A 26130-nucleotide genomic window follows, 5' to 3' on the forward strand; every position below is an offset into this window, starting at 1 on the left:
AAACAGCAGTGTGGTGGTTGCCAAAGGAAAAAGGATGGTGTGTGTGTGTGTGGGGGGGGGGGGGGGAGGGGCGGGGGGAGAAGAGGTGTTGAAGGGGGTCTAGAAAGATTGACTTTCGGTAGTGGGCACACAGTGCAATATACAGATTTGTATCACAGAAATATACACTTGCCCTGGGTTGACTTAGCGGATGGGCGTGTCAGCCTGCGGACCAAAGGGTCCTGGGTTCAATTCCAGGCAAGGGCACATACCTTGGCTGCAGGGTCCTGTCCAGCCCGGGCCCTGATCAAGGCTCGTGCAGGAGGCAACCAATCGATTTGTTTCTCTCACATAGACGTTTCTGTCATTTCCTCTCTCTCCCACTCTCCCTAAAAAAAAAAAAATCACTGGAATCCTCAGGTGAGGACTAATAAAAAGGGGGGGAGGGGGGAAGTACACTTGAAATCTGTATGATGCTATTAACCAATGTGACCCCAATAAATTTAATAAAAACATTTTAAAAAGTCCCATGTTAGAACTGTGATATATCCCCCAAACCCAAAATAAAATCAAGGTGGAGAGGTTCTGATTCCATTCACATTTCACTTACATTTCTATGAGAATAAAGGGCTACAGATGAAATTTTTGAAAAAGGGAGTGAATAAAACAGAAATAGGTAGAGAATGTTTGGGGGTACAGAGGGAGCATGAGGTAAAAACAAAAGGGATGCCTGGAAGGACATGTGTGTAACCAAATAAACACCAGTACCTGTACAAAAAGGACGATAGTTATCTCCACCATACTGTGCCATGACTCCCAGGCCATACGCAGCTGCTTGCCTGACTTCTGGGCTGCTGTCACATACATATTGGAGCATTGGCCTTAAGAAATATTCTGCATATTTAAATGAGGCAGGACTACAGTGTTCTATAACATCATCAAAGATGCATAATCCCCATTGTCTGTCTGGCCATGGTCTATGTGGACACTACAAAAGAGATACTCTTTTAGCTTTGAATATTGAAATACATACAAATATAAATAAATACATAAATAGTCACTATAGGCTATTGGCTTCCACAAATATTCCTGATACAGGCAAGGAAAGACAAAAGCAACAATCACTTCTAGTGAATAAAAATCCTCAAAGTACTATACAGATTTAAATAAGTAAAGGTTTAAAAGCCTTGTGTAATTTGTTACAGAATTCCACAATGTGACACTACCATATACCAGGAAGAACTGACAGTGGCAACAATGTACATACATTTACTTTATATTAAAAAAAAAAACACAACGAAATATATGAGGCTATCACCCAAATCTGATTACTGGTTGTCATAACTGAATTCTGTAGGGTCCATTGCAAAAAAATGTAATCATTTTGTTTTCATTTATTAATTTAGCAAGGCATAGATAATCTGAAATTTAAAATCTCATGTATGTCTTTAGATTATAATTTAATTGGACTATGGGAAGACGAATTAGCAAACTTAAAGTACACAGAGTGAGAAAATATACAGGGGAATGCAATAATTTTGACAAAATTAAAGATGCACAGTGAAAAACTGTGATTTCTAAGACCCATTTTAATTTCAAAGTATAAGTTTCCAAATGTTGCAATGAAAAAATTCCAAACCAACTATCTAAAGTAACTGTCAAGGAGAGGCAATACTTACAATTAGGTTGACAATTAATGGAAGCAGCTGTTCAAACCATGGTAACACCTTTTCCTTGTAGCTACTGAATATTGAGTGTAAAATGTCTGACACTTTGGTCAGAATATAAACATCATTATCATCCTAAAACAAAACACACTCATATGTATTAAAAAGTACCCCCATTATTAACATTAAAAATCATCTTTTTAATATCTAAGAAACATAGAAAATTAAATTTCTTATCACTTTCTTAAAAGCATAGCAAGAATCTGACACCTCAATGATTGGGTGTCATGCCTCTTATCTAGGGGAAGATAAATGTTTTGCAAGTATTGTACTGCACTCAATGCAGATTTTTCTTGGTACACAGTAAAATATATGTGACTGAAAAATTACCCAAAATTTCAAAGTTCTGAAACAAAGGTATTTTACTTTTTACTTTTCAAGAACGTTTCTAATTTTGGAGTGGGATGGTGGGTCAGTCACTTATAACGTCTAGTCGACTTTAGTACAGCAGCATGTGAGCACCCTGCAGAGAACTGGGAAGACCTGGTCCTCCAGGATGGCAACATGCCACATATTCTGGATTTGAAATACATAGCTGAAATATGTTTGATGGTGTCAAGTGGTTTGATGAGGAGAGAACTGAGTCACAAGGTGAAGAAGAATTCTATTAACCAGTGCACGTACATTATTTTCTAGAAGGAAATCTGCATTATCCTGTGGTCCATTAGAAAGACAGCTGATGTTACAAAAAAATCTGGCCTTAAGCCCTAGGTCTTCAACAGCGTGTGGCTTTAGGCAGTCATTTATCATCTGAATCGCATTCAAGTATCTTTAACATAGTGAAAGCACCACCAAATACAAATGGTTATGATAAGAAGGTATTTAAAAGAAAATACTAGAACTCCAAAGTACTTTTATGTATAAAGTATTGCAACAAAATGCACAACCAGCATTCAAAACACAAATCAGCTAATTTCAAATTACTCATTCACACATGAATGAAATATGTCAGTATTCTGCTAAAGATTACTGATAATTACAACAGAATGACAAGTCAGATGAATTATAGTCTTAAGCATTTAAAAATCTTCCAGATGCAAATGGTTATGTAAATTAATTTCTTAATGTTTTACCTCATCTTGTAGTGACTCTTCCACTTGCTCATCATAGTCTTCATCTTGTCTTTTAACTAAAACACACCCAAATAAATGTCTTTTTAAATGGTCATCAAAATGGCCAGGTATTACATTAAAAAATAAAAGCATAAAAAACTTACCTTGCCGCAATTCTTGATTTTTAAAATGTTCTTCGAGTTTAGCTTTCAGAATACCTCCCAATTCTTCGAAGTGTTCATTATTAAGGCATCCATCTCCCATTACTTCAATGCACTAAAATGAGGTTGAGCAAAGAAAGCAACCCATGAGATTTATTTTAAGAGTCAAAAGTTGAACTTCATTAAGAATCACACAGAATCTGAGAAAAATTAACATGATTCAGTACCATGGAAACTAACTATTAAGTGAGTAGATACACCTCTGTGGGTTTTTTTTTGTTAACATGCCAGTATTTAAAGAAAAAAAAAATTTAAAATATATATTTTAAAAACTTGTTCTTGGCATATCTTAAGTGTCAGGCATTATGCTGGTTGCTGAGGGTTCAAAGATGGAACAGACCAACTCACTTCTAGGAGCTCAATTACACACATACTCCTTAAAAGACAGCAGTGGAGAAAAGGTACATCTTTTACAGACAGAGGGAATAATATGGGCAGACAAGGATATTACAGAAAAATCTGGCCTTTGGAAAAATAAAATTTTAAAGTGCAGGAGTGTAAATGGGGACAAACAAAGATGCTGAAGAATTTTTAAACCAAACTGTGGAGCAAGTTGTGGAGCTGTGTGCTGTGGTGGTAACCAAGAACATGGGAAAGTGAATGAGACTGAAACAAAGGGCAAGTTAATTCTTGAGAAAAGAACCGGAATGAAAAGAAAAAGCAACCTCTGGAACAAACCAAATGATGATATAAAAACAGCACAAAGGAGAGAAAAAGCAACAGGGAGGAAAAAAGAGGAATATGGGACACTAGGACAGAAACTACATGGGAGTTGGAGATGATACTCAAGCCTGGAATACCAGAGGCGCTACTCTTAAAAAAAAACAAAAGTAAACAAAAACACACAATACAAAATGACAATAAAACATTAAAAGAACTGAAAGGTTTGACTTTAGCCCAGCTGGTGTGGTTCAGTGGTTAAGCGTTGACCTATGAACCAGGAGGTTGCAGTTAGATTCTGGTCAGGGTACATGCCTGAGTTGTGGGCTCAATTCCCAGTAAGGGGTGAACAGTAGGCAGCCAATAAATTGTACTCTCTCATCACTGATGTTTCTATTATCTCCCTCCCTTCCCCTTTGAAATCAATAAAATCCCCGAATATATTTAGCAAGACTAATAAATGAACACCCAACCTTAAACATATTTTTAAGAGAAAAGTATTTACCTTTGCAAAAGAATGCATTATTTCCGAGAGGACATCTGAATCTGGTTCTGTACCAATAGCCTTGATTAGAGCATCACACATAAAATGCCACATCTGTGTGAGATACTCAGGACCTCGAACTCTTGCACATTCCAGGAGCAGAGGCATGGATTCTGCTGCTGCCACTCGAACACGTTTTATAGTTAAGGAAATATAATCACTGTCCTCAAAAGCCTGTTCTATCATTTTGCTTACTTAATTAAGTGCTCATTGAGTTAACAGGAGTGGTAGGCAACTTCTATTTATCTAAGACTGCCATCCAAGAGCTTGTGTTAAATATGACATGTGAGCAGGAAATCTCCCTGCTCATAAGGCATACCTCTATCTTTTATCTCACCTACAATATAGCAAGAATGAACCTCCAATGTAAACCAAAAACATAAAAAATGACTATGAAAAGACCAGTGGGACCCTTGAGGGTCTCTTCCTATACTAGCCTTTTCTGATTCAATGATTAAGTTGCCTCTCCCAATCTAACACCATTTGTAAAATGGGGTCTCAAGACTTCCTCTCAAAAACAACGTTTTGTCCTTTTGCATCTTGGGAAGTGTCTGCTGGGCAAAAGCCTCTTCTGTAAAGGACACTTCACAGAATATCAAATGAGGAACCACAACCAAGGACTCCAGAGGCAGACAGATCTGGGCTCAGTTGTCCCTTTTTATACCCATCTATGAAATTTTGTGTGTGCGAAAAGGCAAAACAAAAATGCACTTATATATATTAATTAAGTTGAGGAATGAAACATTTAATATGCAGATTTACCAAGAGATGTTTCTCCCCAAAGGTGCTATCTTCATTTGAAATGTAGGATTCTGTGCTGCAGTAAGTTAAGGATTAGTAAGTTTCTAACTTATTATGAAAGGTCTTACTTTTTTAACATTACAAAAAGACATTTAGGAAAAGTAGCAATTATATACAATGTAAACATTTGCTAATAATAAAGTATTAATCCTTAAAATCCTTCAGTGGGCCATAGAAAACTGCCAACTAGAGGATAGGTAACGTTTTCTTTTTTTGTGTTTTTGGCACAGGTGAAACAAAGAACCAAGTTTATAACCTGAAAGTACAGTTAGTACAAACACAAACAATAATGATGATGTACCCTTCAATTAATAATACCTGCACAAGCTACAATTTAACTAAATCTAAACATGTTTTACATCAAATATTGTAGGATATCATCATGGAAATAAAATTTCAGTAAAGGAACCATCAGTTTGACAACCTGTTCGGTATATTCCACAAAGCCTTCCTTTAACTCCTTAGCATAGCAAACCTGAAACCAAAGTATTGGAAAAGAAATCAAGATCCACATTAGTTTACAGGTATTTTTATTCACAAATAGCAGAATCTAAGAACCAGAGAATGTTGTATCTAACTAGAATTACATTTAATGCATGCATGACTATCAAATTAGTCTTATAACATAAAAAGTTAAAATGGAAAGTGCCATGAAATTATTATTGTATATATAGTATATTGTCATTCAAAGTCGGAATGCTCCTTTTTTTTAACGTCTCGTGTAAATTTATCAAGTTTCAGCACTCTTATAATGAAAATACTACCAACAAAATACATCACTTAAGAAAAAAAAACAAAACAATTTAAAGGTAAATTGTTTTTTTTCTCTTAAGTGATATATTTAAACTTAATTTTGCATATCATTTATTTTGTAAATCTGTAGCAACAGGCCCATGCTAATTTGTAAAGATTCATTTTAATAGTGAAATACATTAAACCTCACTGTTAGGGGTGTCGAACTCAATCAGAGAAGGGGCCAAAATCTAAAATCCAGCCTAAATCGCAGGCCGAATGGTTTACTGAACAGTCATAAACTGACAATGTCATAAACTGACAGCGGAGTGCAGTGATGACAGCGCGGTGCGGGCCACATTGCAAGGCCTGGCGGGCTGGATTTGGCCCACGGGCCTTGTGTTTGACACATGTGGTCTATAACATGCTCATAAAGAAAAAAATAAAACAGAAAAACTCAAAGATTAAACACACACTCCTTAATACCACAAGATAATTATTGTGAACATTTTAATTTTGCTACCATGTTTGTTTACACAACTGAAAAGATACCAGTTTTATTTTTAACATCATGAGTATATTTCTGTTCATTCAAAAAATATTCCTGGCTTACCTACTTATACACTAAGCACAAAACACAAAAATCCTTGCCTTCCATGGCTTTGTAATACTCCAAAGTATCGTAATTATTGATCACCTTTCTAATAATAAGCATTCAGGCTATTTGTTTTTTTGTTATTAAAAAAAGCACTGATAATGAAAAGTTGTATCCACATGATTTCTTCAGGATGAAAATCCAGAAGTAGAAATGTTGGGTCAAAAGGTTTCTACATTTTTCAAAGAATATATTCTTGCTCTTCAAAATAGTTTTCTTAGCATCTATTAAAAGCATTGCTACCATATATATATATTTATATGTTTTTATGAGAAGTTGTTAAATAATGTTTAAACATTATCACTTACCAGCATCTGACAAGCAGTTGATTTTTCTTCCAATCCTGCAGTTTTAATACCAAAACTTTGCTGGTCTCCAAGGTTCACAAACTCCCAACCATCATCATCACTCATATTCTCCATGTCTTGGGCTATTACAGAGAGAGAGAAAAAAATCATGTTAAAATTAGTAACAAAGAGAAATTTTACCATTCCTGTCTTCATGAAGACACTTACTATCTAAAAGGGCTACTTCAGGCTTAATTGAAGCTGTCTTCATTAAAGGCCCCATGACCACTGGAAGATATTGCTGAAATTCTTTTCCAAGGATTTTGCACATTCTGGCCCATGCTGAGATCATGTAAGAGATCTGGGGAGAAAGTGAAAATTAAATTAATTTAAAAAACAATAGGTAAATAAGACAAAGTAATTACCTATTTCATAGAAATAATGTTTTATTTTACATTCATGGCTTTTAAGCATTTTCTAAGGTCATAAACTTAAAATGTTCAGAAATAATAACATCGCTGGGAACCTCTACACTGGGATATAGTCACAGCAAGTGAAGCAATACAGAAAGACCAGGATCATATCTATCTTTTCTACATTCAAGAAGTAACATAGTTTTCCCTACTGTCACCTGAGTCATATAAATAAAACCTACTTAAAATCCTAGGCACTATTTTTTTTTTTTTTTTGAAGACAGAGACACTTTGACTTTTTATCCCTACTGCCTAGTGTTCCATCCATTAAACATTAACACCCAAGAAACAAAACATCCCTTTCTTGTAGGTGTTGTAATTTTCTGTGTTAGTGGCTCGTCTACTTGACACCTCTTCTACTACTGTGTTTACATAGACTTACTTACCTATAGAGAATCTAGGCTCTGTAACCCAGAAAGCGATTTCTTACTCTCCTATATCTATCTATATATCTATCTCACATACATTGCTTCCCACTTCTAATTTAGAAAAACAAAACAAAAATACAATTTTGAGGGTAAGGGAAATAATTATAGTGTGGCTGTGTAAGGCCAAAATTTAATCCAACTATTTATTGAGTGCCTGTGTTATGTTAGGCATTCTAAGTACAATCAAGATTAGGATGAACAATTACAATTATTACAAGTGTCATAAGTACCTGCAATTGAAACTGATACTGGATGTGAAATATATGCAGGAGTTAGCCAGGTTGAGTGGGAGAGGGTTCTTTCTAAGTTAAAAAATATCTGTTTAGTAGTAGTCATGGGCAGAGAAGAGAGCATGGCATGTTCTAAGATAGTTAGGTTTCTGCATTTCTTTTCTTTTGACAGGGGAGGGGAATTTATATGGAATTCAAAGGACTAGTAGACATCCAAATAGAGATGCCCCGTGTTTGGATAAATGAAGCCCAAATTCAGAGAAAGATCTGGAAGTCACAAGCAGAACCGAGGCCATCATTGTGAATGACACTGCTCGAGGGGCATGAAAAAAGAGGGTCTATGACAGACTCTCAAGAGCACCAAAACACTGAGAGTTGAGAAGAAGGAGCAAGTACAGCAAACTGAGAAAAAAGTAAAAATTCAATTAAAACTATTTAAGTGCCTATTTTATGTTAGGCATTGAATACGTATGAGAAGTTGAAGTCAAACCAGTGAAGAATGGTTCTGAAACGTATGGTTGATATTGTTCAGGAAACCTATTATTCCTTTTTTTTTAAAAAAAAAAAAATATATTTTTATTGATTTTTTACAGAGAGGAAGAGAGAGAGACAGAGAGCTAGAAACGTCAATGAGAGAGAAACACCGACCAGCTGCCTCCTGCACACCCCCTACCGGGGATGTGCCCGCAACCAACATACATGCTCCTGACTGGAATTGAACCGGGGACCTTTCAGTCCGCAGACCGACGCTCTACCACTGAGCCAAACCAGTTTCGGCTTTTTTTTTTTTTTTTTTAAAGTACATTTAACCTTGTACTAGCTGAAACTCCTAAATGGATTAAGGATGGAACATATTGAGGCTGCTTTACCTGAGGATCATCATCTTCCATATCACTGAAGTCTGTCTGGGTCTTCAACAATAGCTGCATCACATCCGATGCATCTTGCATGAACTAGAAAAAAATATTTAAGAAAAAACAACACCAATATGACTTTTGTATAATATCAAATCAGAGAGGTACTTAATGTTTCTTATGTAATAATATAACTTGCCCTAAAGATCTATTACATTTCCCATATTGGACATATCCCCTCAGATAAAAAAGTATTATACTGAAAAATTTTCACCATATTGCAACAGACATAGTGCTCTTTCTATAAAAATACTTTCTGCTAAAGTCAAAGTGAATTGCAATACAAAATTTTTTTTCTAATGGCATCAAATTCTGGTCTATGGCTTATGCATTTCCACCAGTAAAATGATAATCCAAATCCAGAAAAAAATTTTTTGGATTGCTCCATAGACCTATATGATTTTCATTTAACTGTGTTTCTGGCAATCTCTATTGTATAAACAGGTAGTGATGTGAAAGCCAGATATACAGAGTATGTAACATAAAAATGTTTTAAGGGTTAGCTTCTCGGTATCCCACAGAAAACAATTTATAAGGTAAGTTAATACTGATGCTGGTTTTAGAGACCACAGTGAGGGGTTCTATGTTGGTAGTTCTGAGAATCAGAACATGAGGGGTAGATGACAGAAGAATGTCTTTTGGATTAGCTTTGACAACTCTGAGTTGTTGGCTGGGAAGAAAAAACACAATGGCCAATGCTCCTTGGTAATTATATTCTGAAAAGCTATATATATAAAGATTTCTCTCTTAGGACATCTGATAAAAAAATATATATATATTAATTTCAGAGAGGAAGGGAGAGAGAGATAGAAACATAATGATGAGAATCACCAATTGGCTGCCTCCTGTATGCTCCCTACTGGGGATTGAGCCTGCCACCCAGGCATGTGCCCTTGACTGGAATCAACCAGTACCCTTCAGTCTGCAGGCTGATGCTCTATTCACAGAGCCAAACCAGCTAGGGTCACCTGATTGTTTTTTAAATGAACAGGAAAGCAACTGGAATGTTTCCAAGCAAATGTTTAAATGAGCAAAACTAAACATGGATCCTGAACTCCACATGCTCCCAAGAGATAAACTGTACATGTGATAAGAAAGGGGAAGTTCTCAAGAGTTTAACTTGAATTAAAAACCTTATTAACAATGAAAAAATGAAGGCAACAATTTATCCTATATAATAAAGAGGTAATATGTAAATTAACCCTCACACCCTCACAAGGTGGCTGGCTGCCTATGACCAGGCTGCCAGGGGGATTAATGAGGGATGACCAAATAACTGAATTGCAGGCTGTGTGGGGCAACCAGGCCAGAGGTGGGAGTTAGGGGCAACCAGGCCAGCAGTGAGGGGCAATCAGGCTGGCAAGGGGTCGGGGGCAGGTTAGGAGTGGTGGTGCAGTTGGGGGCAAACAGGCAGGCGAGTGATTAGAAGCCAGTGATCCTGGATTGTGAGAGGGATGTCTGACTGCCAGTTTAGGCCTGATCCCTGGGACATCCCCCAAGGGATCCCAGATTAGAGAAGGTGCAGGCTAGGCTGAGGGGAACACCCCCATGTCCAGCGCACGAATTTCGCGCACCAGGCCTTTAGTTTATCTATAAAATGGGAATGTGAGGGTAAGCTGATGGGAGAAAAAAAAGCACCCAGAAAACCACTTATCAGAAGGAAAAAACCCTCTTGCACCTTCAATGCTTCCATAGACAAATTATAGTAAATTCTACATACTGTAAATCACTTACTTTTTCCTTCCCAACAGCCAGACCAATGAGACTGATGCATTCAATAGTTTTTCCTCTGAGAAGTCTAAGTTCCTTTTGAACTGCATTCTCAACAATGTGCTTTAGTGATGGCATAAATAAGTCATAGTAGGGGACAAACTTTTCCTCTGCAGTATCTGCAACTGATGCGATAGATGTCACAACTTGTTCCAAAACTAGCTTGGTGCCTTTTTGAATCAACTAGAAGGAAGACATACAAAATACATTACGTAAATGAGAAATTGGAAGAAATACTCTAAGTTTCCAAATGCTTTTCTGAAATGGCAAGATGAAACCACTCTTCAGCAGCCAGAGTGAAGGTAATAGGTTTTAGAGCAAATTTAAGAATCCCTATTGAACTATTTATGTGGATTTCTCTCTCTTCAGTTACTATAGGCCTCCTTACTCATTTTTGTGTTATCTCACATCACAGCAAGTCTTCGAGCACAAATTTGCCATCAAATGCCTCTCCTCTTTCTTCTAATTGGATTCTTCTGAGAAGATACACTAATGATGCTACTGGTGCCCTCCTTTTTACTCACTTCTGTCTTTGATATGATGATCCTTTCTCCTGAAGCAGAGATCTACAGTATACTCTGACCTACGCAGTAATTAATACTAACTGGGTATTTGTAGCTAGGCTTATGTTGACACCTGGTAATATTATACTTCCTTTTGGATTCACATGAATACTTGCTTTAGTAACTACACCCAGATTTTCTTCTCCCCATCTACTACAACACACTCTAAGAGAGTTCCTCACTTGTATTGGGTTCCAGCACAACTTTAAGAGGTTAATTTATTCTCTTCTTCTGTATCTCAGTAACTGTTCCATATTTAATGTTTAAGAAGGAATGTCCTTTTTCCTTAGTTACCCGCTTTTCATAAAACTCTTGCTCACATAATTTATCCTCCTTTTCATCCTATCTTAGCAACTACTTCCTTCAGTCTGTATCTTACACATTGCCCCTCTGCAGGAAGGGGAGGGAAATATAGATGCTCTTGCTCATGCTCTTCACACTTCAGCCTAAAATCACATTTGATTGATCTATTCCCGACTTTACCAGCCAACCAATCTGCCTTCAACCTTGATCTACATCTTTGTCTTCAGATACACTCATGTTCCTACTCTGCTATCATATGGATGTATCATATAGTACATACTTAAAAAAAAAAAAAAAAAAAAAAAAAATATATATATATATATATATATATATATATATATATATATATATATTTATTGGTTTTTTAAAAGAGAGGAATGGAGAGGGATAGAGAGCTAGAAACATCGATCAGAGAGAAGCATCGACCAGCTGCCTTCTGCACACCCCCTACAGGAGATATGCCCGCAACCAATGTACATGCTCTTGACCAGAATTGAATCTGGGACCCTTCAGTCCACAGACCAACGCTCTATCCACTGAGCCAAACCAGTTTCGGCAATATAGTACATACTTTTTTGTTACAAATTGACTTGCCTTCTGAGACATTGTATCTCTTTTAAATATTAAACTTATTAAGATGACATTGGTTAATAAAGTTCAGGTATATAATTCTCTAATACATCATCTGTATATTTTATTGTGTATTTACTATCCCCTTTCCCTCTGGTAATCACGATATTGTTGTTTGTGGCTATGAGTTGTTGGTTTGGTTGTTGTTTTTTTGCTTATCTTGTACTTCAGCCTGTGTCCTTCTGTTGTTCTTTAGACCAGTGCTATGAAGAGTGTGGTTTGTGAACTTGTCTGTTACTAATTCATATTAAAGTATAGGAATTGAGTGTTAGAAATTTTACAGCAATCTAATTTTATATCTTTTAAATATAATAGGAAAAAAGGCTTTTTATGTTCTTTTTATTTATTTTATTTTTATAGTAGCAATTTATTTTCACTATACTTGAAAACTGAGACTCAATCTTTGCCTCTCTCTTTTTGTTAATTCTCATCCAAGGATATTTTCCCATTGATTTTTAGAGAGAGTGAAAGAAGAGGGAGAGACAGAGAGAAACACCATTGGTTGCCTCTTGCCTGCTCCCTGACCAGGGCCGAGGAACCTGCAATCAAGGTACGATCCTTTGACCTTAATTGAACCCGGGACCCTTCAGTCTTCAGGCTGATGCTCTATCCAATGACCCAAACTGGCTAGGGCAATCTTTGCTTCTCTTATTTGCATCTTTCTTCTTACACACTGCTTACTAACACCATTCTACTGTTTGTAGGCTGCCCCTCTTACTTAACCTATAACTAAAACCATCTTCTTTTTGAATGGCCAGGTCTTATTTTTAAAAACAACATACTTAAAGCAAGCAAACAAACAAACAAATAAAATCCTTTTCCACATGTCTATTTATGTGACCTGGTTTAGGAGATCAACATTGTTTATGTCCTTCTCTTTCATCTTTTGAAATTCAAACTGTCAGAAAGAAACTGCATTTTTCTCGAGAAATGTCTTTTAGTCACCTTTCCCCCCAATTTCCACTATTACCATCCAAGTTCCCTGAAAAATGACCATGATGCTCTTGCCTTAAGTCATCTTCCCTTTTAAGTCCCACAATGCTACTTTGTTAATTTCCTAAAATCATATTACCATGATTCCTTAGAGCAATTAAAAACATAAATTATTTCTTCCAAATTTACCTAAATTAGAGTTAAAAAATAACTCTTCCTTGTTTTCAAGATAATTCATATACTGATTTTACCTAACCTTTAGGGCATATATTACCTAGTTCTAAAACTGGATCATTTTCAGATCAGGCTTATAATGTCCTTCTAACTTTCTATTCTTTTTTTTAAATAATCTTACAAAAATGTTTTAAAATTAATTTTTAGAGGAAAATAAAGAGGGACAGAGAGATAGAAACATCAATGAAAGAGAAACACCATCCATCAACTGCATCCTGCACTCCCCCTAACTGGGAACTGAGCTGCAATCCAGGCATGTGCTCTGACCAGCAATTGAACTGGTGACCTCTTGGTTCCTGGGTCAATGCTCAACCACTTAGCCACACTGGCCAGACTCAACTTTCTATTCTTGATAGCCATGTTGAAAAGTCCCCCTGCTCTCATCAAATTAATCTAAATTAACACCTAAATAGGGGGTTGAAGATCTTAAAATTTACCTCCTGAAGTTTAAGTACCATGATGGAGTGTAGATGTTTCACCAAATTATCCAAATATGGAATAAGCAGTGACTTGGGACAGTCCTCCGTAAAGTTAATGAGAGCGGCAGCGGCATGGGCCTGCACTCGCTGATTGCCTTGGTCTTCCATGGTCTGTAGTAGAGCTGCAATCACCTGTGAAAAGAAATCACATAAGCATACATTTTGAAATGCTACCCCTCTTCTTAAGAGTTTGAGCATGTGAGGACTTGTTGCTTACCTTTTCATGGAATTTCTTTTGGAAACCAGGTGCAAAATCTGTAGCCATCTGTCCAACTGCATTACAGGCTGCATACCTCACCCTTGGATGCTGGAATATACTCCTTGATATTAGTAAAGGCTTTCTAATTTCCATTTGAAACTATAGTAATAATTATGAATCAAACAGTTATTGGTACTTACAGGATCCTGAAGAAAAAGCAAAACAAAATTTACTATCTCATTTAGAATTCCTTCCATTTGCTGGTGGCATCCTTCCCCAATGGCAGATAAAGCCATTAATCCTGCATGTCGATATTTCCAGTCAGCTACAGAGAAAAAATTGCAAATAAAAGAACAGCAATGAGACACTACAAACATGTCATTACTACAAACATGTCATTTTAGCAGAAGTATTAAAAGTTCTCCTTAACTCTGAAAAAGAGTAATAAAATATTTTTATATATTTATTAATTTAAAAACTAAATAGAAAAAGTACCCGACTGTATTATTTCACTGTAATAGTGGTTATGTCACACAAGCATTTGCATGCCAAAGGTTAAATGGTTAAATGGCAAAATAGAAGCAAAGAGCTTATCAGTATTTATAAACTACTTAAAATAAGAGACTTTTCCTCTGATATTATAAGCAATAAATGCCTGGATCTTCTGTCACACACTGCTGCTTACTGAATCCAGATGTGTTGATTTCCAAAAGGAAAAAGAAAAAAAAAAAAAAGAAAAAAAAAAAAGAAAAGAAAAACATTGCCGCTTTTAAAGAACTTTTATTTAGTAATATGGTAAATGAATATGGATGAGTTTAATTTGTATTCTAATATAATAATGTGTATTTGCTTTTTTATTAACAGAATATTCACTAAGCAATGGTTATTTTTTTTACTAGACTTCACATCCTATTCTAATATGTAATTTCCCTGATTCTTATGTCTAAAATTCCTTCTAGAACAACCAAGGTACACATAAATACATGGTAGGGCAAAAGTAGGTATATAGTTGTGAATATGCATAACAGTTTATACTTATATTATTTATTAATTATTGTAGTTGTCTATATAAATTCAGCTAAGGCATCTAAAAGTATTTAAGAAATAGCAGACATTCTTTTAGTATTTTTTTGTTTGTTTTGTTTTAGAGGAGTCATTCTTCACAAAAATGTTATTTCTGGTAATGTATAATGTGTTTCTTATTATTTTTAAATAAAGATTTTTAATATATGTTTTAATTTCTAATACAAATTGATATAACACACGTAAAGAAAAGCACTCTGAAAATCTCAGTAATTTTTAAGAGTGGGAAGGCATCTAGAAAAAAGAAGTTTGAGAATTGCTGGCATAAAGGTTAAACCACATTGTAGAAAAATCCTAAAATATTTCATACTACATTTTTCACTTTGGGGAGCCTGAAACCTATGTAAAGATGAACTCTGTTGTAATTAATTCTACTGTAAAAATTTTCTGAAAAATTGCTAATATTGATGCTAAGTATTAAAACTTTATCACATAAATTTGTTTTTAATGTGTTTAATTACTCAATATACCAGTAAACCAAAATTGAGTCAAGTAAGGAATAATAATCCTAAGAAACCAAAATATCAGTTTTTTATACTAATCTGTGCATACTGTACTTACTAATTAAAATTAAAGAAATGCTGCCGGGACCGGTTTGGCTCAATGGATAGAGCGTCGGCTTGGGGACTGAAGGGTCCCGGGTTCGATTCCGGTCAAGGGCATGTACCTTGGTTGCGGGCATATCCCCAGTAGGGGGTGTGCAAGAGGCAGCTGATCGATGACTCTCTCTCATCGATGTTTCTAACTCTGTATCTCTCTCCCTTTCTCTCTGTACAAAATCAATAAAATATATTAAAAAAAAAATTAAAGAAATGCAATAAACACTGATATAGAAAGATATCTATATTTGATTCAGAGATATGACACATACATTCATTTGTGCAGTGTATGAAAAAATGCTGAGCAAATGGGATGGCATGGTATGGGTATTTGGAAATGGGTTTTTTCCTCTGAATGTTAAGATTTAAAAAATTCTGCAGTTCATTATCTAAAGCAAAGACAACAAAACTTTTGAAAAATAAAATGGAGTGTATGTTACTAAGAAATATATACCATTTGCCATTGTTAAAGCACTTTTCACATAAATACAGCTTTGGATTCTAATCATAATCCTGGGTGTAGGGCAAGCATCATTTTCCAGTTTTATACACAAGAAAATAAAAGACTTTCTCAAAGTCATACATTCAGCAGTAACAAATCTTAATGTGTCCATTGCCATACAAGTAAAACCTTTTTTACTAGCTAGTAAGTTGTAACAAGACTTTAAAAGTCAAATTCTTGAACTGCAAATCACAAAACCACTCCACAAAACAACCCAAAAAGTGTGAATCAATGGAAAAGCACTGTTGACTGATTGGCCTTGTGCAAAATGTCTCTGGGCTTTACTTTCATCTTAAAATGAAAAAGCTAGATTCTTTTTAGCGGTAATTAGAGGTTGAGGAATTTGTTATGCTATCTGTCCCTATCCTTTTGTGAAAAACCCTAAAAAAAATAAAAGTAGGGGATTACCCTGGCTGGGTTGGGTCAATGGATAGAGTATCGGACCTGTGAACCAAAGAGTCCCAGGTTCCATTCCGGTCAAGGACAAGTATCTTGCTTGCAGGATCCTCCCTGACCTGGCCCTGGTTGGGGCGTGTGCAGGCGGCAACCAATCAATGTGTTTCTCTCACATCCATGTTTCTGTCTTTCCCTCTCTCTAAAACACGTGTCAAACACAAGGCCCGCGGGCCAAATCCAGCCCGCCAGGCCTTGCAATGTGGCCCGCACCGCGCTGTCATCACTGCACTCCGCTGTCAGTTTATGACATTGTCATTTTATGACTGTTCAGTAAACCATTTGGCCCGTGATTTAGGCTGGATTTTAGATTTTGGCCCCTTCTCTGATTGAGTTCGACACCCCTACTCTAAAAGGTCAATGGAAAAGTGTCCCCGGGTGAGGATTAACCCAAAACAACCCCAACCCCAACCCCAACCACAAAAAATTCAAGGAGTTAAAAAAAAGGGGAAAAATTACTACTCAAGACCCAAATGTAAAACCACATTATTAAATAGGGACCGTGATTTGGGCAATGCCTTTCAAGGTAAATAAGAATCTTAATAGAATAAGAAGGAGCAAGGTAAACAGTCTTAAGGGCTAGCTAGAATTCTTAATAGTTCAATTTCATTTGAGGCTAGTATTGTAACTGTTTTACTACTTTAAGATCATGAATCAAGAGTTTGCCCCTCAGAGTCTCCTATAATGTACTCTATATATGAAATATTCATACAAGCAAACTATGATTTATTTTTGTACAAGTGTATGCAGCACCATTATTTTAATAAACAAAAACTATTAACGTTCAATGGGGAAGTGTGGGATGCTATGTGCTGTTAAATAAGGGAGGCTATTGTGTGGTGATATACTGTACTGTGCAGCAAAAGCTTAAGGTAAGTATGGGGAGTCTGTATGGAATGGTCACATTCCAAAAGTGCCCCCTGCCAATATGCATAGATAAAGAGAAAAACAAAAACGGAAAGGGGGTGAGGAAGAGAGGCAAATAAAACACTCTCAAAAACTTTTTAACAGTGGCCACCTCTGAATCTAAGGTAAGGGACTTTTAGTTAATACATTTTGATATTTGAATTAAAAAAAAATTCAAATACATTTACTTTGTAATTAAAAAAACAAAACATCCCCACAAAAAAACATGTAGACAATGTTTAGTATTGATATGACCAAATATTTATTAAGAAATACCAGATATTTTTTAAAATAAAAGATATTGAATGGAGATTATATAAATCAAGTATCTCTCATAAAATTTTGAATCAAATGTTTTATAAATAGTAAAATAATATCATCTTAGTTAAATTAAATCTAGATGTTTTGGCTAAAGAGAAAACTGTAAAATTTTCCTTAGAATTTACATATTCTTCCTATAGAATTAGGCCAATACTGAGGAGACTGGGGTTATTTTTAATAGTGAGGAAAAATATTCTTGGGCTTGCCGAGACCGGTTTGGTTCAATGGATAGATAGAGCGTTGGCTTGGGGACTGTAGAGTCCCGGGTTCGATTCTGGTCAAGGTCATATACCTTGGTTGTGGGCATATCCCCAGTGGGGGGTTTGCAAGAGGCAGCTGATCGATGACTCTTTCTCATCGATGTTTCTAACTCTCTCTCTCCCTTCCTCTCTGTACAAAATCAATAAAATATATTTATAAAAAAAAAAAAAAAATTCTTTGGCTTAAGACTGAATGGCCCCAAAGACTACTAAATAAAATTTTATCAACACAATATAAAAATCAGGTTAAACATAGAATATAAAAAGACAAAGATTAATTTTTAGACATAGGTTAAGCATTTGTTAAGAGTTTCTGATTTAGAAAGCAATTTTCCATTATTCTAGCATTTGAAAGAAAGAACTTACGATTTTGAAGCATCTGCATAATGTGTTCCTTGATCATGGGCAAAACGAGCTTTCCACCAAGTCCACAAGCCATTCGGTCCAAAGCACTCTCACCAGCAACTGCATTGCTGCACAAAACAGCATGTAATGTACTCAACATATTCAAGATATACAATAATAGTACACTATACAGACATATTTCTAAACATGGGTCGTTATTAAACTAGGATTGAAAAAGATAAGTCAAGCAGCCTTTTGAATGTATATAGTAAATTGTGAGTTAAAAACCCTAGAGTTACAAAAGGGATGGGAGGCAAATAAACTTATGATTCACTGTAGTTTAGTAAGTCTCATGTCCAAATTTTATTTTTCAAGGTTTTTTTTCTCCTTTCTCTCTCTTTACATGCACACTGGCTAACAAGTATTAGCTTCTGATACTTTCAAGATGCAGAAGTGTGTGCAGAGCATTTAGGAGAACCTTTGTATTTTTCATTTCCTGGACAAATATCCTTCAAAATGACCAGTGAACAGAACATAGAAAACTGAAAGGGGGCTGAGACGGTATATGATTTTCTCCTCACTGTGAACTTCTTTGCCCTGCCTTGTAACTCTAAGATAAGCATTGAGTTTGTCATGTGCATAATCTTCAACTGTTCTGAAGATAAAACATACAGGGTGGACAAAAATAGATTTGCAGTTGTTTGTATGCAAAACAATATAGTAATTAATGAATAGTAATATAGAATAAACTGTTTTGGATACTTACAACTATAAACCTACTTTGGCCTCCACATGTGTACAAAGAAAAGGCTACAAATTATCTTTAGAACAGGTTCTTAGACTTAAACTGATCTTGAAAATAAATACATGACCATTTACTCATAGATAAGAAAACCTTAGTCACCTAGCCCAGAAAAAACAGCTTCATAAACCATATAAATTCAAGGGCCTTTTGCAGGGCAAATTCCAGGTCAGGTAGCAGCACATGAGAGTAACTGAACCAGGGAAAGGAAACCAGATCCGAGCCCTATCTTTTCCTCAGCCCTGCTAGGATATTTCCAGTGAAGGACCACTTTCATACACTTCAACACAGTATTTTAAGTCAGAACTCAGTCATTTTTAATAATGGGAGTTAGCCTCAGAAGCCACCATATAATCTATAAGTCAAATGTCTTTCATTTCTAGTATTGTTATAGTAGCTTATACTGACTGCTAGTCTTTCTGAGAATAATTTCTGCTCTTTTTAAGAAACAGAGATAGTATGATACCCTGGGAAGACTAAGAGAAATGGTATTAAAGCCCAGTTTATTAACTGGCTATGCAATATTGAGCAAATCACTAAACCATTTCTCTCCATTTTGTATCTATAATATACCTATAAGACTACTGAAAGAATCAAATTAACAGATCTCTGAAGTGCTATTTCGTGTACATGCAAGGGGCCATCATCACTATTGGAATAGTAAATATAGATTTTGGTTGACTTTTCCATAGAAATCTATATTCATGGGGGACTCCTAAGTCACAACAAGTAAACTAGCAATTCCAGTGTTATGTCACCTAGTGTACAGATTTCACCGTCTCCTTTCTAGCCTCAAGTTAGATTGGGGTAGAAAAGATAGCTACTTTAAAATATTTACAAAATCAGATGCAGAAATGCATACAAGAAGCCTAAGTGCCCCATATTCCAAACTTAAAAGTTTAACTTCAAATGATGGAATACAGTGGGAGAAAGGTGGGGCCTCATAAGCCTAAAGCTCTCATTGTCTCTCATGTTGCTCTAGCTTGTCAAGGAGGAACCTTTATACACTATTTGTTGTGTATGATTGATTACCTGTCAAAATCATCATCTTCTAGTTCATCCGCATTTGCCCAGTCCTCATCCTCTTCTAGATCAACCATCATTGCTAACATCTGAGGAACTAAAGGAAATAATTTTATACCCGAAGAACATGGCTATTTTTGTCAATATTATCATTTACAAACAAGAATCTCACTAAGTAAAAAATGAAGGATTTACTTTGCCTCTAAGAGAGTGAAACAAAAAAAATTATTTGCCTGTGTGCACATCACCTGTTTTTAATTTTAACTGTGGGTTGTTGTTTTTGTTTTTGGAAGGCCACATTTACTTTAAATCTTATTAAGAAGTACATTAAGAATTAAAGTCAAACTTCACAAAACCTACTATATTATCTCCCTTCCTCACCAGGAGAGAGCTCCATAATAAAAAATTCAAATATTTCCATTCCCAAACTGTTTTTACACTCGAACTATCAACCTCTGTATTTACATACAAAGGAGCACTATTTCAAAATTGTACTTTATGTATAATACACTAGAGGCGGGGTTGGAGGTGGAGGATTACCTCAGCCTGACCTTTGCCCTCTTGCAGTCTGGGAGCCCTCGGGGGATGTATGATGACTTAGGCCTACTCCCCAGGCCCAAGTTGGACATCTTTGGTGCTGGTACAGAGGCGGGAGAGGCTCCTGCCACTGCTGTTGCGCGTGCCAGCCATGAGCCTGGCTTCTGGCTGAGCGGGACTCCCCCTGTGGGATCGGGCCGAAACCAGTTCTCCGATATCCGCAGAGGGATCCCGGATAGTGAGGGGGCACAGGCCAGGCAGAGGGACTCCCCCTAACACCCCATGCGCAATCAGGGACAGGGAGAGACACAGGAGGTTGGCCAGCTGGGGAGGGACTGCGGGAGGGCTCCACGGCGTGTCCCCAGCATTAAGCTAACCTACAGTTTGGAGCATCTGCTCCCTGGTGGTCAGTGCACATCATAGTGACTGATTGGGTCGACTGTTTGGCCCATGGTGGTCAGTGCATGTCAAGCCAGTGGCTGAGCAGCCATAGCACATCATTAGCATATTTCGCTTTGATTGGTTGAGCAGCTGACCAGACACTTAGCATATAGGCTTTTATCATAGAGCATTATGTAGGACTACAGGCCCAGTGCAGGAAATTTGGGCACAGGGAGCAGGTTCCCTCAGCCCAACCTGCTCCCTCTCCAATCTAAGACATCCCTCTCACAGTCTGGATCCACTGGCTTCTAACTACTCACCTGCCTACCTGCCTGCCTGCCTGCTGGCCCCTGCCCATCAGCCTGATCACTCCTAACTCCCCCCATTGCCAGCTTAGTCACCCCCAAATCCCCTCCCAACCCCCCAACCCTCCCGCCAGCCTGGTTGCCCCCTGGTTGAGTTGTTTGGTTGTCACTCACTAACCCCCTTACTGGCCTGGTAGCCCCAGGCAGGTTGCTGGTAGTTACTGTTGCTGTGATGGTGTTCCAGATAATTTGCATATTTCTTTATTATTAGATAGATGGTATCTATATATATAAAACCCTAATATGCAAATAGACTGAATGGCAGAGCAACTGAACAACTGGTCACTATGATGTACGATGATCACCCAGGGGCGTGTGTGGAACATGGTGGGTGTTAGCAGCAGTGGGATGGTGGAGCAGGTGAGTGGGGGTGTCAGATCAAGGTGGGGCGCCGGTCACTGTCATTGGGGAGAGCCTCCAGTGGTTACTGAAAATTCTTTGCTCCCATGCCCTGCAGTCTTGCCTGGTGCTCACACCCGCTGCCGCTCACACCAGCAGCTGGTGCCCAGTGCCATCTCTATTGCTCAGCACCTCCAGAGGATGCGAGGAGCGGCTGCTGGTCCTGATCGCCTGAGGGCTTTTCTGCCTTCCCCTGCTCCTGAGGGGTGACTGGGGCAGCAGTCGATGCTTGCACCTGTGAATGGCACTGGCCCCACAGGTGTGAGCAGAGCCAGTGCTGGTGCTATGAGTGTGTAGGAGCTGTGGTGGCAGGAGCAGGGCTGCTGACAGAGAAGAGACCAGGGGCTACTTCAGGAAGTGCTGGGTGGGGGCACGGAGGATGTGCCAACACCTGCCCCCGAGCCGAACACAGCCTCACAGCTCACAGTTCCTTTCAAGGTGTACAAATTCATGCACTAGGCCCCTAGTCATACTATATGTATCCTCTGGCAATTTTCTTTTTTTCTCATAGCATTCCATTATATAAACACTATCCTGTTGATGGACATTTTGGTTGTTTCCAATTACAAATTTTACTTTGATGAAATTCTTAATACATATCTCTTTGACAAGTGTGAGTTTAAGTACCTACAAGTATCTTCATCAGCACTAAACTGTTCTCCATAGTGGTTTTATAAGCTTGCTAAAGGGAGTTGTTAAAAGGCCTATCTTATTTCATCACAATGTGTGAAGTGTCCTAGAACTGTAAAAATGTCTTCTATCTATACACTTCATCAATTCTTGATATTGTCAAAGTTTCCAATACACTATATTCCACAATTACACTTTTTTATTGAGAAAGAGCAGTGTTCTTTAGCTATTTTAGATTCCTCTTTTGTGAATTTCCTGTTACTAACTTTTGACTAATTTCTGGATAACAAAACTTTGTTTCACTTATGATGTCCCTGGAGAGTCAGAAAATTGTTTTCCTTTTTGCAAATTTAGGAATATTTTTACATATATGGTTTTTAAATCAGTCTTTTAAAAAATCCTTCCCTACTATCTATCAAGCTTTACTTATAAAATTTGTCTATGGCCTAGCCGGCGTGGCTCAGTAGTTGAGTGTACATCTATGAACCAGGAGGTCATGGTTAGATTACTAATCAGGACACATGGCCAGGTTGAGGGCTCGATCCCTAGTGTGTGGCAGGCAGGAGGCAGCCAATTGATGATTCCCTCCCATTATTGATGTTTTTCTCTCTTTCCCTCTCCCTTCCTCTCTGAAATCAATAAAAACATATTTAAAAAAATAAAACATGTCTGCATTAGTTTTTAATCAACCCTAAATTGGTTGTTACAGAATATTTAAGATTGTGGTACTTTTTAAAGGAGAAATAACCGATCGCCGCAAGGACTTTTCATGAAGTCAGTTTTGCTTCCACCTGAGTGGTTCTGCTCCACACCCTTTTGCTCCACCCAATGCATTTGTCTACACCTGAACCATCAACAAATTCTAAATTTTCACAGCTGATAGGGCAAGACCTCTGTTTGGTTTAACAAAATTCTCTTTAATAACATTTTACTCGAGAACCTATGTTCTTCAACATAAATTGGATTTTGAGTAAAATTATACTGAATTTATAGATCCATTTGAGAACTGATACTTAGTTCTTTCAATGTTTCTTTTGGTCTTTTAATATTATATAAAATTTCTCCATAAAATTTTTTGATTTCTAGTTATTACAAGTCATGCCTGCTATCATGTTAGGTTTCAGAGAGATGCAGTAAAGCCAGCAAGTTGGGTACATACATTAAGTATGTACAGAGATGTACTTCCCCATACACTTCTGAATTTTAAAGCACATTAACAAACCTGTGAGCTTATACAACTCTCAGCACATTTATTCAACAATTTTCCTATATTAATATAAACCATTTAAAGATCTCTGACTTACTAGTTTGTGCAACAATATTGGTATGTTTTCTTAACATAGCAGCCGCAGTCTCAGAGAGGGTCACAATTACTTCAAGGGCAAGCTGGCGTTGCATATTATTGAGGCTAGTGTCTCCACACAACTATAAGGAAGACACATTTGCATATATTTAGTAGTTTATTCACTGAAAATAATAAACACAACGTTTACTGAAGTATTTAATTTACCTTTAGACTTAGCTGTAAAGTAGCTTCCAAATGAGGACGCAAATACTTTGGAACAGTATCTGCAATCTCCACAAGGGATTTTAGGACCGAATCATCATTCTGATAGCATGAATCATTTACAGCCTAGAAAAGATGAAACAGAATGTAAAGTTTGGTAACGAACTACTAAAATAGAATGGAAAAGTTAATGTTTTGTCATAGACTCTTTTTAGTTTGATAACAATGAAAGAAAAATATCTACTAAACCCTCTGACCCATGCAGAATATTTCAGTTTTATCTTCTCTAATTCTGTCTAACCAGTTTGCAACAGGGTTGCTATTTCTCTTAGATGTTTACTTGGTTGTTATCACTAAAGATGGGCAAAAACAAGGAGTAGTAGCTATCCTCCATTTGTGACCCAAATGATTCCAAGGAATTCACAAGACCTTCTTATCATGCATCTCACAAAATCATAAATATAAAACACTTACAAAATGAACTTACATATAATAATCAGAACCTGGAACCCAACTCACAAAATATTTTGCATAGTTTTAGCATTTGTATAATATATATTTTTATTGATTTTTTTACAGAGAGGAAAGGAGAGAGATAGAGAGCTAGAAATGTTGATGAGAAACATCGACCAGCTGCCTTTTGCACATCCCCTACCGGGAATGTGCCCGCAACCATGGTACATGCTCTTATCCGGAATCAAACCCGGGACCTTTCAGTCCGCAGACCAACGCTCTACCACTGAGCCAAACTGGATTCGGCTATTTTGCATAGTTTTAAAAGTGTACTGTGAAAAAAAAAAATGTACCGTGATTCCTTTAAAAAAAAATCACCTAATCTGCCGAAACCGGTTTGGCTCAGTGGATAGAGTGTCGGTCTGCGGACTTCAGGGTCCAGGGTTCGATTCCGGTTAAGGGCATGTACCATGGTTGTGGGCACATCCCCAGTAGGGGGTGTGCAAGAGGCAGCTGATCGATGATTCTCTCTCATCGATGTTTCTAACTCTCTTCCTCTCTGTAAAAAGTTAATAAAATATATTTAAAAAAAAATTTTTAAAAATCACCTAATCTACTATTTCTTTTGTGGTAGTCATGCTTTAGCATTTATATGTAGAAAGTATGCCATTTTTATTATATGTTACTTAAAAAAAAATTTTATTCACTTAGAACCATGTATTGATATTTTAAAAATTTGTGCATGTGTGTTAGTTATGTTACCTATGCATTTCATTTTAGGACAGAATATGGGAAGTTACAAAATACGTTATTAAAAATGGGTTTGGAGTCTAAGAAGATTAATTGCTCCAATTTACTCAATCTTACTTTACCTTCTCATTGAGGCAGGTGACCTTAACATAATAACCTATCCTTGACATTCAATAATGGGAATTAACCATAAACTATAATACAAACTGCTATAAACCTTCTGGCTAAGGTTAAGAACTGCAGTCTGATTTGGGTTTGAATCATGCAGGATTCCACCACTTTCCAACACTGTGGAATTGCCAATTTTCTTATGCTTTCCTCCTTAATTTTCCTGAATGTAAAATGGGCATTTAATTTCATAGGTTATTTGGACGATTCAATGGAAGTAACCCATGTGATTACATATTCAATAAGCATAAGTTGCTTATATCATCTGTATTATAGAAAAACTCTGAAACTCTAAAACTCTAACCTAAGTATTTTAAAAGTCTAAGAACCTATCATAGCTAATAGATTTAAGTTCAAAGTGGACAATGATTTGCATGTTTTGTTCACTGCTGTATCCTCAGTGCCTAGTACCAGTACACAGACAATGTATATTTACTGAATAAATGAATGTAACTCTGATATGCATTTATAAAATTACAGAAACCAATTAAGATATAATTATCATCTATTTTAAATGGTTTTCTTACCTGTAAGAATCCGGGTAACAAGTCTGCAAAATGTTTGAACAGAGCAACATTATGCTCATTTGCAAGTATAAATGCAGCTGTAGCTCTAGCAGATAGTGTTCGGATCTAATGCGATGAGAGTAAAAAATATCAAACATGAGACACTTTTAATGGATGCAAGTTCAGATTTGTTACTAAGGATTTCTCTTTATCATACCAATAAAACTATTTATATATACACTAGTGGCCTGGTGTACAGATTTGTGCACATTGAAAGGAAATTAATTAGAAGGCATATTTCAATACTGCTATTCGCCCTTTCTCTA

General features: G+C 36.8%; 1 protein-coding gene across 1 annotated transcript in view; it reads right to left on the minus strand.

Moving 5' to 3' along the window:
- Positions 1 to 26130, minus strand: part of IPO5 (importin 5) — a 57988-nt gene that overhangs the window by 11822 nt on the left and 20036 nt on the right. The window contains exons 6-23 of the mRNA XM_084880261.1: positions 25826 to 25930; positions 23931 to 24053; positions 23725 to 23845; positions 20118 to 20205; positions 18305 to 18411; positions 14015 to 14139; positions 13833 to 13922; positions 13574 to 13747; positions 10438 to 10656; positions 8659 to 8742; positions 6887 to 7019; positions 6680 to 6801; positions 5363 to 5459; positions 4145 to 4317; positions 2923 to 3034; positions 2780 to 2835; positions 1659 to 1781; positions 748 to 967 (exon numbers count right to left, since the gene is read on the minus strand). Coding sequence (XP_084736387.1) covers positions 748 to 967; positions 1659 to 1781; positions 2780 to 2835; positions 2923 to 3034; positions 4145 to 4317; positions 5363 to 5459; positions 6680 to 6801; positions 6887 to 7019; positions 8659 to 8742; positions 10438 to 10656; positions 13574 to 13747; positions 13833 to 13922; positions 14015 to 14139; positions 18305 to 18411; positions 20118 to 20205; positions 23725 to 23845; positions 23931 to 24053; positions 25826 to 25930 — 2272 coding nt within the window. The remainder of the gene's footprint in view (positions 1 to 747; positions 968 to 1658; positions 1782 to 2779; positions 2836 to 2922; positions 3035 to 4144; positions 4318 to 5362; positions 5460 to 6679; positions 6802 to 6886; positions 7020 to 8658; positions 8743 to 10437; positions 10657 to 13573; positions 13748 to 13832; positions 13923 to 14014; positions 14140 to 18304; positions 18412 to 20117; positions 20206 to 23724; positions 23846 to 23930; positions 24054 to 25825; positions 25931 to 26130) is intronic.

This window comes from Pipistrellus hanaki, assembly GCF_964339955.1.
Source record: "Pipistrellus hanaki genome assembly, chromosome: 3".
NCBI classification, from domain to species: Eukaryota; Metazoa; Chordata; class Mammalia; order Chiroptera; family Vespertilionidae; genus Pipistrellus; species Pipistrellus hanaki.